We start from the raw sequence: 18425 nt of genomic DNA, 5'->3' as shown, positions 1-18425 counted from the left end.
TAAGATTTTATAAAAAGTTTTTCAATATAGTTTACGATTTTGACTGTGTTCAAGAAGTATGGGAACAAGATGTCTAGCTTAAGAAAAACATAAGTTAAAGGATTTAACTTCTGAAAATTACACTGGATGAAACCAAAACCAGGTGGGAATGCCAGAAGTCCCTTGGAGATTCTCTGGCAAACAGTATGTGAACATTGTATTAGCAGAAATGTTTTATACATTTTTATACTGTTCCAAAGTTTCCTTTCATAATTTTGAAAACTTCATTCATGTCCTCTCTTAATCTCTGTTTGCTTAAACTGAAAAGGTTAAACTCATTTAATCTTTCTTCATAAGTCATAACCTGCAGTCCTAGAACCAACCTAGTCATTCTTCTCTGGACATTTTATAGTGCTGTTATGTCTTCTCTCTAGCCCAGAGACCAAAACTGGACACATTACTCCAGGTGAGGCCTCACCAGCATGTTATAAAGCTTACATATAACCGTTTTTGACTTGTACCTAAACTACTTCTGTACATCTGTCTAGATGTTGATAGTGGCGAGCCCACTACAACTCCTATGTCCTTCTCATGAGGAGTACTTTAAATCTAACATTTCTACAAATCTGTCCAAGTCCACTGATTCTAGATTATCTGCCATCCCACCTAGCTTGGCATCATTTGCCAACTTAACCAGCTTGTTGCTTATAGTCCTACCAGGTTTATGTATATATTAAAAATAGCTGCAGCATTAAAACTGAGCACTGCGAGACAACACTTTTAAAAAATCAGCTAATTCTGATAAAGTTACTCAAACCATAAACCTATGCTACCATAACCAATTTTCCACCCATCTACACACTGCACCCTGATTTCCCACTTATCTGAGGTTTACAGCTAGCCTATCATGTGGGACTTTATCAAATACCTTTTAAAAAACAAGGTAAATAACATAATATGCACCTCTTTGATTGTATCCTTTTGTTGCTTCCTCACTGAATCCCAGCATATTAGTAAAACACAACCTCCCTATCTGAAACTATGTTGATTATTTGCAAACACTACTGTTCATGCTATGTGCTGCTCAATCTTTGACTTAATAATTCCTTTCATTAATTTACCCACAATACATGTTAAGCTTACTCACCTACACTTACGTGGATCTGCACAATTGTCCTTTTTACAGGCAGTCCCCGGGTTACGTATGAGATAGGGACTATAGGTTTGTACTTAAGTTGAATTTGTATGTAAGTCGGAACAGGTACATAAATTCAATAAATGCTATTGTTGACCAACTGTAACTAAGTGCTCTGCCAATGAATGATGGAGTTTCACCTCTCTCTGACCTTTTTATTATTTCTACTTTATTTTCAATGATGACGGTTTTTCTCTTCTTTACTGTATCACCAGCACTTGCATCAGATTTGTGTTTCAGAGACATGGTTGAAGGGTGAAGACAAAAGGTTAAGATGAGCTCTTCTGCACTGCACTGTACACGCTATCACAGCAGGAAGGCACCCGTCAACACGTCTGATGTACTGACAAGAGACAACTTCCTGGTATGTGCATAACAGTCTGAGCAGGCTTGCTATTGAGAATGAATGGGGGCATCGACGGGCGGTTCATCACCAGGCCACTTCACAGTCACCTCCACTACAGTATGCTGCTTGCAGCGTCCGCCCACCTAGAACGAACACGGTGCGGCCAAAGGCAGGTAGTGAATCGCCCCCATTCAATAGGCAGCCATCCGAAGCACACTACAATGCTACCCCCCGCCGCCCTGTTCACCCACGATGGCCTCGGTTCAGCCGCAACTGGATCACTGCTTGCAGCATTACCAGCTGCCCACCAAGAACGAACAGGGCAGCCATGTGTGGTGGGCAGGCAGTGAAACCACTTGCCACCGGGAGCCACCCGAGGGACACTACACTGCGCGAGCAGTGAAACCGGCCCCCCTCCAGCCTCCGTCCAGCCACCGCTTACAGCATCCCCAGGCTGAAGATGACGGAGCGGCAGTTACTGAGGCACATGCGTCGCAGCTGCGGCCTGTTCGTAAGTCGTAGGTCGGATGTCCGTAACCTGGGGACTATCTGCATATGATATTTGCTTTTTGTCCAGTCCTTAGAATTTCCCCATTCTGCAGTGACTTTCTAAAAAATATGTGTCAAGTGTATATGTATGTACCTACTAACCTCCTTAAACACTCTGGCATAATTTTTTTCTTGTCATCGTGATTGTTAGACTTCAGCATATTTAATCTAAACAGCATTTCTCCCTCTACAATTTCTAAATCACTCAGTACCTTCTTAGTAGTCCCTGTTAATGCTTGGACATTATCCACTACTTCACATGTGAAAATTTAAAAAAAAATTCCAGTTTACATCATTCCCTAATATCACTGTCACAGTCAGTCAGTCACTGTCCAACCCGCTATATTCTAACACAGGGTCACGGGGGTCTGCTGGAGCCAATCCCAGCCAGCACAGGGCGCAAGGCAGGAACAAACCTGGGCAGGGCACCAGCCCACCAATGGGCACACACACATACACACCAAGCACAAACTAGGGACAATTTAGGATCGCTAATGCACCTAACCTGCATGTCTTTGGACTGTGGGAGGAAACTGGAGCACCCGGAGGAAACCCATGCAGACACGGGGAGTACATGCAAACAAAACGCAGGGAGGACCCAGGAAGCGAACCCAGGTCTCCTTACTGCGAGGCAGAAGTGCTACCACTGCACCACCGTGCCACCCTTTAATATCACTGTGTACTTCTGAATACTTTTGCAAGGCACTACAAGTTGTTGCCATCTAGTGGAAAAATCTGAGAAATCAGTATCTACGGTCATCATACATATATACATGTTGATTCAACATGGGCTCACTATTAATGGTTATGAGCGTGGGTCCACTGACATGGTGCTGGGATGCTGCCAAGATGTATACTTTAAGTGTGTCATGGTGTATGCCCAAACAAAAAAGGCAGAATAAAAGTAGCTGTTTTTTGTATGTTGTGAGCTGAATAATAAAACTGACAGTGGGAGGCTGCAGGAGTGCAAACATCCATAAGATAATAGGGAAAGAATATGTTAATTCACACCTTACAGGACAAACCTTACAAGTGGACTAGAAAGACCTCAACTTGTAAAAATAATGTGCAGTTAATTTACTAAACTTCCCAAAGGTCATGCAAAAAGATAGTTTCCCCTTGGGGATTAATAAAGTATACCAAATAAAAAACAAAAAAAAAGTGATTGACAAGAGTCTGCCATATCCAAAATTATAATGACAGTGGTTTCTTCAATTACTTTACAATGAATCCTATGACATTTGAAAAACAAAAACAAACTGATTACCTTCAATGTCTGGAAGCACTGTAACATTTCTTTTTCATAACCAAGGGGGTCTAATGCCCTCATGAGGAGGATAATGGTTAGTGCACACCCTGTAACAAAGATGAAACAAAAATATTTTTAGAAAGCATGCCAAAACTTACAGCCACTGTCTAAAAGTTATTTATTCTATATTCTGTATATATTATAAAAATAAACTTTGAGCTTATCAACAAAACCTAGTGATTTGTAAAGAACAAGTGTAGCTGTTGCACACTGTACTGTATATACAGCCTACATGAAGGTGAGTAATTGGATATTCAGTCATACATTACTTTTTCCAGAAGCAATATTCAGGTAGAAATCTGAATACTGTTTAAGAGCTCTATTAACATTTTTGGGGCTCCCAAAAACTTCACTGGACATGAAGTGCACATGCATACAAATATTTGCAACGTGGATGGTTGTCACTTCATATTATGTTTCCAAGTCAGTAGCTGCCAAAGGTTTGGTGTATTACAACTGCTCCACAGCATCTTCTCCAGTGTAGATATGAGTGTGTTTTATCTCCTTCTTCTTGAAGTCTATGACCAAATCCTTGATTTTGTTGGTATCAAGTGAGAGATTGATGTCTTGGAACCATTATGTTAGAGGGCAAGACTCATCTCTTTAAGGTGTCCCATTATTGTTGGTGATGAGGCCTTCAATGGTGAAGTCATCAGGAAATCTAATGAAGGAGTTGGGGCTGTGCTTGGTCATGCAGTCATCGGTGAAGGAGGAGCAACACTATCCTGTGGGATGCCTGTGGTCAAGATCAGCATGGCAGAAGTAGTGTCAATCTGCACACACTAGGGTCTCAAAGTTAGTAAGTCCAAAATCCTGTGACAGAGTATCATTACGTCTAGGAGCTTGGTGGTTAGCTTTGATGGAACAATAGTGTTAAATGCCGAGATGCTGCTTATAAACAGTACTCTAGTACAGCAGTTTGTATTTTTAAAGTGTGTCAGGATGGTACAAAGTGTATGGGACATGGCTTCACTTGTTGCCATTTATAATGAAATGTAAACAGTAATGAGTTATTATTATTATTATTATTATTATAATGTGTCCCAGCACTGGTCTTAATAAATGTAGCAGCAGGTGAGGACGCTGAGGAGATGGTGAAAGGCTTTAAATTTCTTTTACTTATCATCAGTTTGACATCTTAAAGTGGGCAAAACTGATTACAACTATGGGCAAGAAAGCTCACCACACACTGGTGTCTGTAAATATATGGATATATCCTACTGGTCAAAAGTTTGAGAACACCTCAGTTTTCCAGTTTTTCTTCAAATTTAATCAGCTGAAATACTATGAATTACCTAAAATGGTGGAAAGATATGCAGTAAATTGCCAGAGGTTTAAATTTAAAGATTAGGTTAGCAAAAACTGAAAAATGCAAATTTCAAAATGTTACCAATGGGCCTTCTTCAGGGATCAACTAATAGGTTACAACCTACAGATATTCTGCAGTAATTAAAGTAAATTAAGCCTTACAAATTGAAGCCAACAATATGCACAGGTGTACCAAATTCTACTGATTACTTCAAAACACTCTGTCTGTCTTAAAGCAAAGTTGGAACAGACTGTGTTACTACACCCTTTGAAGTACTTCTTGGACAATATTACACTGTAGAAAGTTGTAAATTCCGGTGATAATGGCTAGAAAATAGCAATTAACAAATGAAATGAGAGAGAGCATTATTGCCCATAGAAGTGTAAGCCTTTCACTTGGAAAAATTCAAAAAAATCAATGTCGGTGAGTATGGTGTCCTGCATAATCCAAAGGCAATTAGAAACAGAAAGAGATCTGGCCGACCCAAAGTCACAACCCAATCAGAAGACAAGTTTCTGAGGGTCACCAGCTTGCATGACAGGCACTTCACAGCACAAAAGCACAGCTTAACAGTGGTGAAAAAAAACAAGTCTCAGTTTCTACTGTGAAAATAGAGTTTGTGCTGCAGGTTTGACATGGCAAGTGGCAGTAAGAAAGCCATTCCTTTAAGGACAAAACAAGAAAGCAAGGCTTGCCTGGGCTATGAAATACCAGCTATGGACTACTGAAGACTGGAAGAAAGTCTTACGGACCAATGAATCAAAATCTGAAATCTTCGGTTCATCATGCAGAGTGTTTGTATGACATAAGGTTGGTGAAAGGATGGTTCCTCAGTGTCAAACATGAAGGAGGAAGTGTGATGGTCTGGACTTCTTTTGCAGGAGGCACAGTTGGTGACTGGAATTCTGAATTGAATGGGTTACCCCAGAATATTGCAGCACCACACACAATACCTTCCGTCTAGTAGGTCAGGGGTTCATCCTACATTGAGACAATGATCCAAAACATACCTCCAGCCTATGTCAGAACTACATTAAAAGAACAAGAGGGTACACTTCAAAAAATGGACTAGCCAGCACAGTCTCCAGATTTAAACCCCATTGAGTTAGTTGGAATGAACTGGATAGAAGGGTGAAATGAAAGCAACCTACAAGAGCAACACATTTGTGGGAACTTCTGCAACAGTGTTGGGATGATCTTTCTGACTAATATTTGAATTTCCTTATAGAAAGAATGCCACATACATTTAACAGCAAAAGGTGGCTACTTTGATGAATCAAAAATTTGAATAAAATTTTGTACATGTAACGATTCCTTGACTTATTTTTGATATTTATTTGTTCTATGCCTCAATTTCAGGAAACATTAAGACATTAAACTGCATGCATTTCCATAAAAAATGAGGTGTTCTAAAACATTTGACTGGTAGCGTGCCTCTATACACAAATTGTATTTCAGTGCAGAGCAGGGTATTTTTGTGCTTTACTGCATATGATTGTGTGTTTTTTTTTAAACTAAACCATACTAGAAAATGTATACTATAAACTTGCTTGAATTGGAGCCTGTCCACTATTAGCAATGCTATTTGCTTAAAACAGTAAGGATACAGATTGAGGAAGCCCTCCTACGTAAGTGGAGGCTGAGACCAGTGCTAACTTACACTTGTTGTCTGGCTCCAGCTCTTGCAGCTGGGTACAGGAATTCAGTTCTGACTGAAGAACAGTAGTCTTCTCCACTGAAAGATCACACCTGAAAGAGTGCACATACAAAAAATAACTCACTGTTAATACAATTTTTCTTTCTTCCTTGAGCCACTCACTTCATAGCTCATAAGCACAAAGACAGTTAATATTTAATTTACAACCTGAAGAGTTGCTGATCCGTAGCACTGTCTCGGCACCAACTCTCAGAGCGACCTGCAGAACAGAACCATGTAGATGAAGCAAAAAAGACAAGTGATGAAGAAAACACTTAAGCTACTTTCACATTAGCTCTCCAACTCAGACTGTAATTATGTCTAGTGTGAAATTTCCTATGTGGGTTAGAAATGATAAATTTAGATCATAAGAAGAAGATCACATGGCATCTAAACTGATGCAGTGCAAATATTCAGCTTTATGAAATGGAAAGACTTTAATTTACATTTATTGGGCACCTCTACTTCCAATTAATCAACCTATTACAAGTAGCACACCGAGGACAGTGCTTATAATAATTCAGTGAATATATCCGCAGCTGGTCATTTTAATCTTCTGAAGCTTATTTATGTCACACAATCTACATGCATTTTTCCAACTTGCATGTTTTTTGGCAGCATATTAGTTACAACTTCAGTATTGTATGTCTACCTACAAATGTAGTGTTAAATAAAACACCAACCTGGTGTCTGACTAGTAAGAGTAATGTCCAACAACACCTCTCTAAAAGTAAGGGTGAGGGACAAAGAGAGAAACAGCACTCCTCTAGCATATGCAGAGGTCGAGGGTGGTAAACCCTGTGCATATATTGGGTATACAGAACTGAACAGTCAGGGAGAGAAAGGGCATTGTAAATTGGAAGTTAATGTAACAATATTCTTCAAGGAGACTAGACATGAGATAACCAGATATTAAGATAGCAGGACTAGTGAGAGGCCATAAAACCTCCAGGTTAACAGGTGGCAATGGGTCACTAAGCTGGGAGAAAGGAGTCATTTTGCCAATTCTAGGGCAAGTTCAGGGATTGGAAGGAAGGCAGTACTCCCCTCTTAACCACTACAGAGTAATACACAGTCATTCTTTTAGGGGATGGGCAACATTGAAGCCATTTAATAAAAATGGCCCTTAAAACCAGCTGAAGAGTCAGAGGTACAGGTACACCAAGAGCTTCTAGAGAGTGTTCCATGTAGCAAATGAAGATTCAAAAGCTGGAACAAGAAGCAACTTGGGGCTTAGCTTGATATGACTCACCCCGTAGGGGTTTTAAGCTACTAGAACCAGGACCAGTGAATATGGAGTCAAGAGGACCATTTCATGAAAAGACTCACTGGCAGGAGAAAGATACTAGGGTTATTGGGGGAGTGGGCATGAGGTTGTGAGGCAAGAGGAGTGCTTTGTGGTATTTTTAAAGGTAAGCAAGTGCACAGGTAGACTGTGATTGAACGGCCATAAAGACAGGCTCTGCAAAAGTCTCTGGTATAGAGTTTAAAGCTTTGGACCTCAAACCTTAAGTTGTGGGTTCAAATCCTGCTACTGACACTGAGTGACCATGAGCAAGTCATTTGACCTGCTTGTACTCCAGTTGGAAAACCAAAAGAAATAGAACCAATTTTATCGTAAATGTAATTTGTCTTGGGTAAAGGTCTCAGCCAAATAATTAAATGTAAATGATGCAGCAGTGTTTTGTTAGCTTCTGTTTACTTCCTACTTTTGTGTCTCACTGCACTTGTATTTTCCATGGGTGATATATCAATATACCATTCCATATACATTTGGAGTCCTTGGCATCATCACTGGTGTGGAGAGATGTCACCAGGGCCCCTTCTCACATAAAATAAAGGTAGTTCATGAGAGCACTGAATTTCTATTGAATACCAAAATTTTGTGTCAGTTTGGTGAACTTTATTAGATATATCAAGGTCAGTTTATTCTATATGCTGAATTTAGGGCAACATTACATTTATATCCTCCTAAAACCAGGAAAATTATACCTCCCACTAGGAAAAAAAAATGCTAAGGGACTAAGCTCACATCAAAGTGAGGCAGTCCATCCTTTTTGAATCCCCCAGGGCACTTGCTGTGATCAGGCTTCTAACTCTTAGCAGTGATAGAAAAAAATTAATAAGGACACATCCATGGGCAACATAGCTAGAATGTTTTTTTCTTTTCAACATGGTGATAACTTTAACATTTTTGCCTTTAGTATCTAGGGGCAGATATGCATAGCAGTTCTGGCTAGTTATGAGCTCAATGATTGGCGTGTTCTGGGGGCCCACTTACCTTTATATAGAATACACTCTCGTTGGATCCTGCCATCTTGCCAGTGAACCTTAAAATTATGTTCTGAGCAGGCAGCATTAATAGTGTTAGGGGGCAGTTCACAGATCATAGAAGAGGTTAAGGACAATTGCTTACTCCATTCAGTACATTTTTATTAATAACATTTAGGCAGTAAGTTACGGTTAACTTAAAACAGTGCATTTATTATGATGGTTAGTTAAAGAATATATTGATTACTGAAAGTATTATTTTGACATCTCATTGGACCTCAGTTCAATAAACTGACTTTATGTTGGACAGCATATTCTCTTTTAGCATGGCAGTCCCCAGTAAATACTTGTTTGCTCCCAGTGTAAAGTTGGCTGAAAACACTAAAGTGCCAGGTATGTATGAGAGGAGCTGTGTGTATGACCTATAAAGGGAAGTGCCCTGTCCAAAGCTGGTTCTTGACTTGAATTTGCTGCTTCAGGAACAGGAGCCAACTTCCTGCAAATCTAAATAGGAAACACAAGAAACTGAAAATTGTCATGCATTGCATATTCAAGCCTGTAAAATTCCCATGTCAGATCACATTATGCTACAATTGCTCTGCTGTTCAAAATAAGTTCAAGTTTTCTGATATCTGGCAAAGATCTTCTCTGGATAGCTTCTACTGCTGCTTTTCTTGTGCCCAGAACAACATCCAGGACGACATATCTAGCCTAACTTGTGGATTGTACATTCTTTTCATACCATCTCTTTATTTTCACGTTTTCACAGAAAAATATTTTACTTGCCTTTTTAAATGCTTCTGCAGATTGCTTAGATGTTGAAAGTGCTGCTTCAAAGTAAACCCTTAAAACCTTTTCAGGTGCTGCTTCCTGTAGTTTTTCACCTTGCTTGTTACAATATACAGTAAATATTTTTCACTTTATCTGCATGTGGGATATTAACTTTAAACTATGGAAACTCTAACTTTAAGATTATTTATCCTAGTTTAGCAGTAATGTTCCCAACTCTAAAAGCTGTCTGAAAACCTGAAGGTCATTCCTGCATTTCAAGGTAAGTCTTGACTGGCTGACACTCACACTGCATGTTTACATATAAGACTTGGTAATGTTCACAGGTTTATCAATCTGACAGACCAGTAGTTTGAAACACTGCAACATGGTCTTAGTGCTCACATGGCACATGCAATGACGCAGGTGTTTTTAACCTTTCACACAGAAGGATTTAATTTGAAATTTTTTGTAAAATGGTATATGATAAGCACCTAAGATTTTATTCTCCCAGATGGTCTTCTTTTCAGGCATACAAAATATAAGTCTGTGCTGTACCACCCCATAATGCACTTGCATTAAAGTTAGATGTGTACCTTTATTTGAAACTACTACATTTTTCAATGACATGCAGGTAATGATAACTCACAGATGGGAGAAGACTCAGGATTTACAGCTTTGTAGTTCTGCAGTCTTAAATACTACAATTATCTTTTCAAACATTCACATTCCCTTTGTATGTTACACGAGTCCCGCTTTTATTAACTTTGCAAAAGGATACCCAGATTGCACTGCGTTTTAACTGAGGATGAGGGCTCTTCCAGGTAACACGAAGAGGCAACCCATCCACAAACAGGATCAGCTCATCTTTTGGCAGCAACACCTACATCAAAGAAGAGAACAGCAACTGGTCAACCACATACAGTGTTAACTATATTTATGCAGTCTTTTTTTCCAGTGTTCATGCCAGACATTCCTAATTCTTGATGTGTAATTATAAATATGGCTAACAATTTTAATTATGCATTTCTTTATCAACAAAGCATACATTGTACGACACATACAAATAAACACAGTGCAAACCTTTTAAAAAGCTGAAAAATCTGTGACATGTTCATAAGGTATTTATTAAGAAGATACAAGGCTAACATGCTTAACAAGTTTACAAGTGAAATACACAAAGTCTGCTGTCAAGCTAACAGGGCTATTGTTTACTAAGCAGAAATTTCAAATTCTTCGTCATCTTTTTTTTTTTCTAATTGAAATTGTAAGCTGCAGTATTAAACACAAGCTCACTTACCGTCCAAACTCAGCCATGCAGTGTTCATTTTAATTAAAAGACAAAATAAAAAGGTCTGAATTCCTTCAAGTAACTTTTTTTGCCATTTGTGTAACTGCACAGAATAGCTCCTCCGATTCCTTTTTCTCAGTTTATTACTTCACTTTATTTAATGTAAATGCTAATATTCTGGTCTTTTCTCTCTCTCTCTCTCTGGTAAAGTCTGCTCTTCCTGCTCTTGGTTTACAGGACGTTCACAGCAAACAGACGTGTGCTCACTTAACTACCCTAACACTTTGCATAAAGGAACACTGCAATTAAATTACAATAAAGCTTGGAAAAGCAGATGCTGAAAAAATCGTTATTTGTGATCAACCAATTTACCAATTACTGATTGAGTCTTTTTTAGTGAAAATCAGCCAATTAAGATCAGTGGTCGATTAAGCAGAGCATCACTACTAGAAAGAGAAGACATTAGGAAGGTGGTATACACTTTCTCATAGTACCTTACACTGTAGAATACAATGGTTCATTTAGAAGTTCAGCATAAGAAAAAAAAAACAACATTTTGTACTTCCATACTCACATTGACAGGATGAGAAAAAGAAACAATTAAACGTTGCCCTTCTCTGCTAATGTACAGGCAGCTTACAGTCTCTTCCCGGTCCGCTGTTTAGGGAAGAAAGATGGAAAAAAATATATATATAATTTGGAATTATTGGGGAGACAGCTGTAAAGCAAAACTCATACATATAATAATAAATATGGTAGTTTGTCAGTGCTCTCCAGTGAGTCCAGTTAAATTGTAAGCCTAATAACTGTTTAGGCAGTTCTTTGTTAGGAAAATAGGACCCTCAACAATTTCTTTTAGAAGCAACCGTATTATTGCCAGAAATCAGGAGGCATTGTACCAGTTTTATAAGTAAGAATGTAGAAGTCACAGGAAAAAAAAAAAAGAAAAATCAAAGGTTGGCATCAAGATCAGAAGCAAAAGGAAGGAAAATGAAGTGGAAACCAACAAACTGGTATCTATGTTGGTAATTGGTATATTACTTGTCATCTGACAATTTGTACTTGAAGATATTGGAGATAACTAGGAAAATTATTTATACCCAGGTTAGAGAGAACTGGAGAGACGTAAATGTTTCCTTTTTTGAAGACCGTGCTGACTGATTAAGTTTATTCCATGCCAACACAGTCAGCTGTTAACAGAAATAACATCTGAGAACAGTTTACCCGCAAGTAAATTGTGGTGTACTTGATGTTTAAATGTACAGTATATGTACCATGTATTTGTTAAATGTAAAGTGTCACTAAAACATTACGGAATTGGTTTCTTGGGATTGAGTATATATAAGGAATGAAAGCTGTATGGTAGCAGGGTTTCTGTTTTATCCAAGGAACCACCTGTTAGAAGTAAAACTCCTTTTCTGTGAGCTCATAACTAATATTAATGACAGTCAAATAAGAAGACTAAGAAACAAAGCCCAACAAAAAAGAAAAATATTTTAGGTAGAAGACCTAAACAGCAGGTACTGACCTCTCCCCAGTAGCCAGCGATAGTAGAACCAGGCACTCTGATCATTAGGATCAGTAAACAAGGCATTCTGAACCAGTTCATATTCTGCAAAACAGCATATAAAAATTTAAGATGAAACCATCTTTCCTTCTTCACAAATTACTCATAATTGACACTTACCAGTCAATAACGCCTCCTCATCAGCACGTCCCACCCGACATTCAGTATCAGGGTAAACAAGTGGCAACAGGGTGCTGCGGTAGTGCCAACTGGAGTAATTGGAAAAGTTGGTGCCAATCAGTTTATGGGTAAATTCCAGTTCTTCCTGAGGAGAGACTTCAGCACGTTGCACCACTAGACGACGATAATCCCAGCAGTGGACTAGAAAGAAAGTTAAGTAAGTTAAAACTGGAAAGAACAGCAGGAAGAGGATGAACAAACAGATGACCCAGCCAGGCCTTCAGGAGGAGGTTAGTGCACAAATCTGAAGGAAAGCAGAGTACTCAAATGACTATGTTGGGAATGTCCCGCTAGACACCCTGCTATCTCAAAAGGATTCTGCTTTGGAGAGCAGAATACATATTCAAGACCTAGACTCCCAAACATTTGGAAGAGACAGTTGTTAGACTCAGTTGCTGGACAGCTTCGTATGTGTTTTATTTATTTTTTGTTGTAGTCAATTATTTAGCCAGCATCTCATTTCTTCTCTCTTAATTTAATCCAAGTTTATATGGGTTTCTTACATCTCTACTGAAGACCCCCTTTTCACATCAGCATACCACTCTGGGTAGTAAAAATTTTTTAACACATTGAATAAACAGTGTATGAGTTCTGTTTCATACAATTTTTTAAAGTGTTGATAGTAGTAGTTATTCAAAATAAAGCTGCAAAATAAACTATAAGCAAATGCCTGTCTGCACATGCAAGTTACACAATCATACATGCAGATCTGAATGTTATATGAGTGTCTCCACCTCCCCTCCATTACACATGTTAATCCACACTGTGAAATAAGTAGGCTTCATCTTGAAATAACTCTTTTCTAACCTGGTTGGATATGCAGTTACAATCCTGGAATGTTACTGTGAAAAGCATTTATTAGAATTTTAAAAAGAATTCTACTGTTCCAGAGTGCTCACTAAGTGACTGAACACCTTATTTTACTGTATATAAAATACTAATTTCCTTTATATTGCTACCATGTCGAATTTTGTACTCATATGAAAGAAATCTACCCTGCCTAAAAGATTACAATAGTAGAATGACATATCATTCACGGTAAAATTGGAAAAAATAAATAAATGTTATGGGGAACAATTCAAACATTTAAAAACTTGGAAATCCCTATCAATGCAATATTTAAGTCTTTGTTAAAGCAATCATCAGTGCATTTGAAGGTAACAATGATTCTTTTTCAATTCACTCTGCTGTCAAAAAAGCGAATCAAGCAGATCAATTAAGTAAGCATGTCAGTTACAGGCTTGAAACAGTATCTAGTTAAGTGGGTGAAATACACAGTCACTGTTACCCTTCAGGCACTAGAATTAAATCTAGTTTAATTCAAAAGAACCTTACAGTTCCTCTCGTCAAACTGCAGAAATTTGCTACACAGCTCCAGTTCAACTTTCCAGTCGGGACTTGGTGAGTGATCCAGCACCCAGCCCCGATGGTGCCAAGTCCCATATGACTTTGGATTGACACGTAAGCAGGTCTCAAGGAAGGACAGCTCCTTCTCAAAAAGTGTCTGAAGCTCCTCTGGGGTTCTGCAAAAGACAGAAGAGAGAAAGAGATCAGATTAAAAAACAGTATGGGGATGAGTAAATGTGTATGCTGATTAAACAAAGTAAAACACCTCACCCAGCTTGGATAGACCCTCTTTATCTAAGTGACCTTGCCCCAACTTACTTCTCTTCCTTTAAATGCAAGAAGATCTCCCTTCTAAAATTCCACAGAGTCGCGAAGTCAGGGTTTGCAGCAAGCAACTGGCCACTTAGAATTAGGCCCTCTTCATCCAGGATTCCTGCTTTCCTCTAGGAAGGAAAAACTCTAAGTGAAACAAAATCTTTTCCATTTTTGTTAAAACCTAACAATTACCTCTCTTAGTTAATCTACTTGACTTAAAAGATACACATCTCCATATAGATTGCATCACTATCTCTGATTTAGTGTCTGTAGCAATGACTCCAGCTTAGATACTCATTGGCAAATAAATTTAAGTAAAATGATAGCTTGCTATGATTCCTTGTATTGAACTGCTGTGCCATCCATGATTGATTCCTGTCTCGTGGCTGTTGTTGCTAAAGCAGGCTTCAGTTCCACAATAACCTCACTATGTAAAAATAAGGTTAGAAAAATTGATGAATTACAATATTCAGCTAACAAAAACTGTTTTGTTTCTGTGCCTGATTTTATAATCCTATATATATTTTTACGAATATTCTTTTACTTTAACTTGCATGACCTCTTCATGAAAATATGTTAATTCTTGATTACAGCCTTGACAGTTATGACCTGCTGTTACTAATCCCTTTTCTCTTCTTCTTGGCCTTGAAATATAGTGTCAAAATAGGGGGTAGCAACAGTGAAACTGCCTCATGTCAAACCATTAGATATACTATAGAGTCCACTCCTCAATCACAAGATGCAGGCTATCTTAGAATTCAAATACATAAAATCACTGAATGTAGGAGAGCCTTAAGCTACATAGCCCTCAAAATCTAGAATGATCCGTTAATATATGACAGGTTCTATCAAGGCTGAAGATCCATTAGTATTGTATACTGTACTTTTCTTGGAACTAATGGCATTTCTTCTAATATTATTGTCTATGGCAATTATAAAGCCTTTCTCTTCTACTTATCAGTGTTATGAGATAGCACTTGGTAATAACCATTACTCCTTATAGTTTTATAGTAGAATTTTAGATTAAATGTGAGACAATGGCATCACTGGGGAATGAGTCAGTACATGAGTTATATGCACATACAAAACTGGAATAAGTAAGTTAAGGTTTCTTAAAAATAAGGGTTTACATGGGCAAGTTCGCTTCTGGAGTTCTGCTTTTGCAAAATGCTCCAATGTAATTAAACTGCTCAAAAAACAGTTAAATGTTGTCATCGGCCACCATAAATCCAAAAACAAGAATGAAGCCTTTGATAATTGTCTTATGTTTTATAAATAATTTATGTCCTTCATACTGTATGCTGTGAGGTAAATAACTTCCAACCCCTTTTTATATCCTTTGCAGTACAAACACTAACCACTGAGTCACCTGATTACATTGCTTCAACATATATTTATAGTTTTCTGTTTGCAGATTGCATGCAGCACACTCTGTTCTACTTGGCTGTGCAACTGAACCTTGCAAAGGAGTGGAATAAGGGTACATGTGATTTTGTCTTACACTCACTGTTACTGGGATAATATTAAAACAAGTATTTTTACTTCAATAAAATAAGAAATGCTTTATATTACTTGGTGAAGAAATAAAGTGATCAGCCAAGCATGTGACTGAGGAAATTTATCTTTGTGTACTTGTGGCTGGTGAAAGTGTATGTGAAGTTAAGACATGCACAGACAAAAGAGTGTAACAGACATGCACAGACCACAAAATCCTTAAGTTACTCATGGAAAAGTCTACATCTGTTAACTTGGTTTCTCAGGGAACAACAATCCAGTTTCTCTAATCGGAATAAGGGTTCACATAGCATTTTAGAAACCACTTTTCTGTGAATAACCAAATTATTAAAAGCATATGAAAACACACTGAATGTAAAAATCACCATGTTATTTCAACAAAATAAAATCTAATACGCTCTAATATAAAATCCTGTAGTGAAATGGATTTAAAATTTTATATTTCACTTTTTATTTTATATTTTATTTTTTGCCCACAAAAAGATTAACTTAGAAGGAGGTAATTAACATCAAAGCACCTGCTCTTCCTGGAGTTTACTTCACTTTTAAAACATCAGTGCAAACAAAGTAGAAGACCAGGATGATACCACAAGCTATACTGATTACTTTATAACTTGAAAACAGATGGGCACCCTTGGGATTAGAAATTGCCAAATTGGTTTACAGTTTGGGAAAGGAAGAAATGCTGGACATACTTAACAGGGTAAAGGCTTTAAGCCAAGTCATTTATTATGGTGACAGCCAGCCAATTAAATGTGTGTAACATCACATTTTCCAGAATCCCGCATAGAATTTTAAAATAAATATGCCTTGTCCAAGAGAAACATCAAAAGAAGAAACAGCGACAACCACAGAGCAACATCAGGAAAGGGCAAAGCGATGTCAGGAGAGGGCAAGACACGTGCAACCGTTTTCATCTGATCATCAGCTAAAGCATCTCATGAACAGTATCAATTGCTAGATTAAAAGCCACTCAAGGACATTCATCTTTTGACACTTTTTGTAAGCTTTTCTGAAGACTCTATATATCTAGACTTTGCTATCTACATTTTCTTTTATACTATCCTCTACTGGTATTGTTGTTCTTTAATAAATACCAAGTTGCTTTTTAACTTCAATACTTTGTCTTTATATCTAGAGTGAATGAAGCAATAAGGCAAATATTCAGAGTAACTGGACCAGTAAAAAGTGCCATATGATTCGAACTGAGAGGTTTTGCCAGGCTGAGGATTAGAACTCTATCAAATGGTGAACTATGCTATGTTATATGGGCTGGAGAAGGTGGCACTGACCAAAAAACAGGAGACAGAGCTGGAGGTGGCAGAGTTAAATATGCTACGATTTGCACTGGGTGTGACGAGGATGGATAGGATTAGAAATGAGTACATTAGAGGGTCAGCTCAAGTTGGACGGTTGGGAGACAAAGTCAGAGAGGTGAGATTGTGTTGGTTTGGACATGTGAAGAGGAGAGATGCTGAGTATATTGGGAGAAGGATGCTAAGGATAGAGCTGCCAGGAAAACGAAAAGTGGAAGGCCTAAGAGAAGGTTTATGGATGTGGTGAGAGAGGACATGAAGGTGGTGGGTGTAACAGAGCAAGATGTATAGGACAGAAAGACATGGAAAAAGATGATCCGCTGTGGCAACCCCTAACGGGAGCAGCCGAAAGAAGAAGAAGATTTCTGTTCATCCTGATATCCATTCTGCCTTTCCATTATTGACTAATTAGTGGGTCTAATGCTGAAGCAGCTGCAGCCTTTTATCATTTAGTGTTGTTCGCCCAGGTGTCTGCTTTGCTTGTTTTTAATTGTCACTAAGGAGCAGACTACACGAAATAAGGGAAAAATAATAGGAAAAAAAGAGTTAAGCATTTAAAGCTACTGCAAACACTAGAAATATTTCTAAATGTCTTATAATGTAAAATCACACTGATGTACTTTTCTGAAGGCAGAATAAGAAAAGAGAAAAAAAGACCAGCTAAATAAATTAGATTATTATCATTTATTGAGAATCTGGTTGGACTAAAAACCTTTAGCCAAAGGGGGTCCCCAGTACCGAGTTTGGGGACCACTGACTTAGACTAAAATTTGGGGACCTTCAGTAATAAGTGCCCCTTTTAATTTCAGGGCTAATAATTACCAGATCAACAAAAGGAAATAACACTGACATCAATGCAATTAACACCTGAGCGTTAAACAACATACTGACAGAAACATGTGCGTCTTGGTTAGACAATACCAGTTATCAAACCAAAAGGTTGGACCTTTGTGCACTCAAAAAAATCAAAGACAAAGTGTGAACTCCTGCTTCTTTTTATAGACCATTATTATCTGCCCTAGCTCTCAGCTCTTTTCCCAGGATCAGTCAAGCCAGGGTCTGGCTTTTGCTCCAGAAGAGAACAATCTTTTGCCTAAGGTGTGGGCTGTGAAAAAAGTCAGAAAGCTGGCCCATTCTGTTTGCAGTAGGGCACTCTGAAATCCTTCCAAACTCTAGTGCTGAAATCCAACTGTAAGCTCGTGGTTGAGCCCAGCCTGGGAAAACAGAGAAGTACCATTAATTCAAGAATGGATAAACATGCTTGTTGGGCTGAATGTCTAGTTCTTCTCAAAATTGTTCTAATGTTCTGCAAAAGAGAACTTAAGTGCTGACACATTTGTGCTAGAAAGAATCAAAAGAATTTGTAGAGCAAACAATACAGAGTCTACAAGCGAGATGAGGAAGGCAACACTGCACCATGGACACCAAGGGCAACAGGTGAATTTGACTGCAAGCCAAGTTGTACAGTACAC

At 38.2% G+C, this 18425-nt stretch overlaps 1 protein-coding gene across 2 annotated transcripts in view; it reads right to left on the bottom strand.

Moving 5' to 3' along the window:
• The window catches only part of rabggta (Rab geranylgeranyltransferase subunit alpha), a 42181-nt gene that overhangs the window by 10323 nt on the left and 13433 nt on the right, over positions 1-18425 (bottom strand). For both annotated transcript variants that reach the window (XM_051922303.1, XM_051922304.1), the window contains exons 4-13: positions 14126-14250; positions 13796-13983; positions 12401-12601; positions 12242-12325; positions 11288-11370; positions 10205-10305; positions 8665-8771; positions 6552-6603; positions 6348-6436; positions 3337-3425 (exon numbers count right to left, since the gene is read on the bottom strand). In XM_051922303.1, the coding sequence (XP_051778263.1) occupies positions 3337-3425; positions 6348-6436; positions 6552-6603; positions 8665-8771; positions 10205-10305; positions 11288-11370; positions 12242-12325; positions 12401-12601; positions 13796-13983; positions 14126-14250 (1119 nt within the window). The remainder of the gene's footprint in view (positions 1-3336; positions 3426-6347; positions 6437-6551; positions 6604-8664; positions 8772-10204; positions 10306-11287; positions 11371-12241; positions 12326-12400; positions 12602-13795; positions 13984-14125; positions 14251-18425) is intronic.

Source organism: Erpetoichthys calabaricus, chromosome 2, assembly GCF_900747795.2.
Source record: "Erpetoichthys calabaricus chromosome 2, fErpCal1.3, whole genome shotgun sequence".
NCBI lineage: Eukaryota > Metazoa > Chordata > Cladistia > Polypteriformes > Polypteridae > Erpetoichthys > Erpetoichthys calabaricus.
This window is presented reverse-complemented; position numbering and strand designations above follow the sequence as displayed.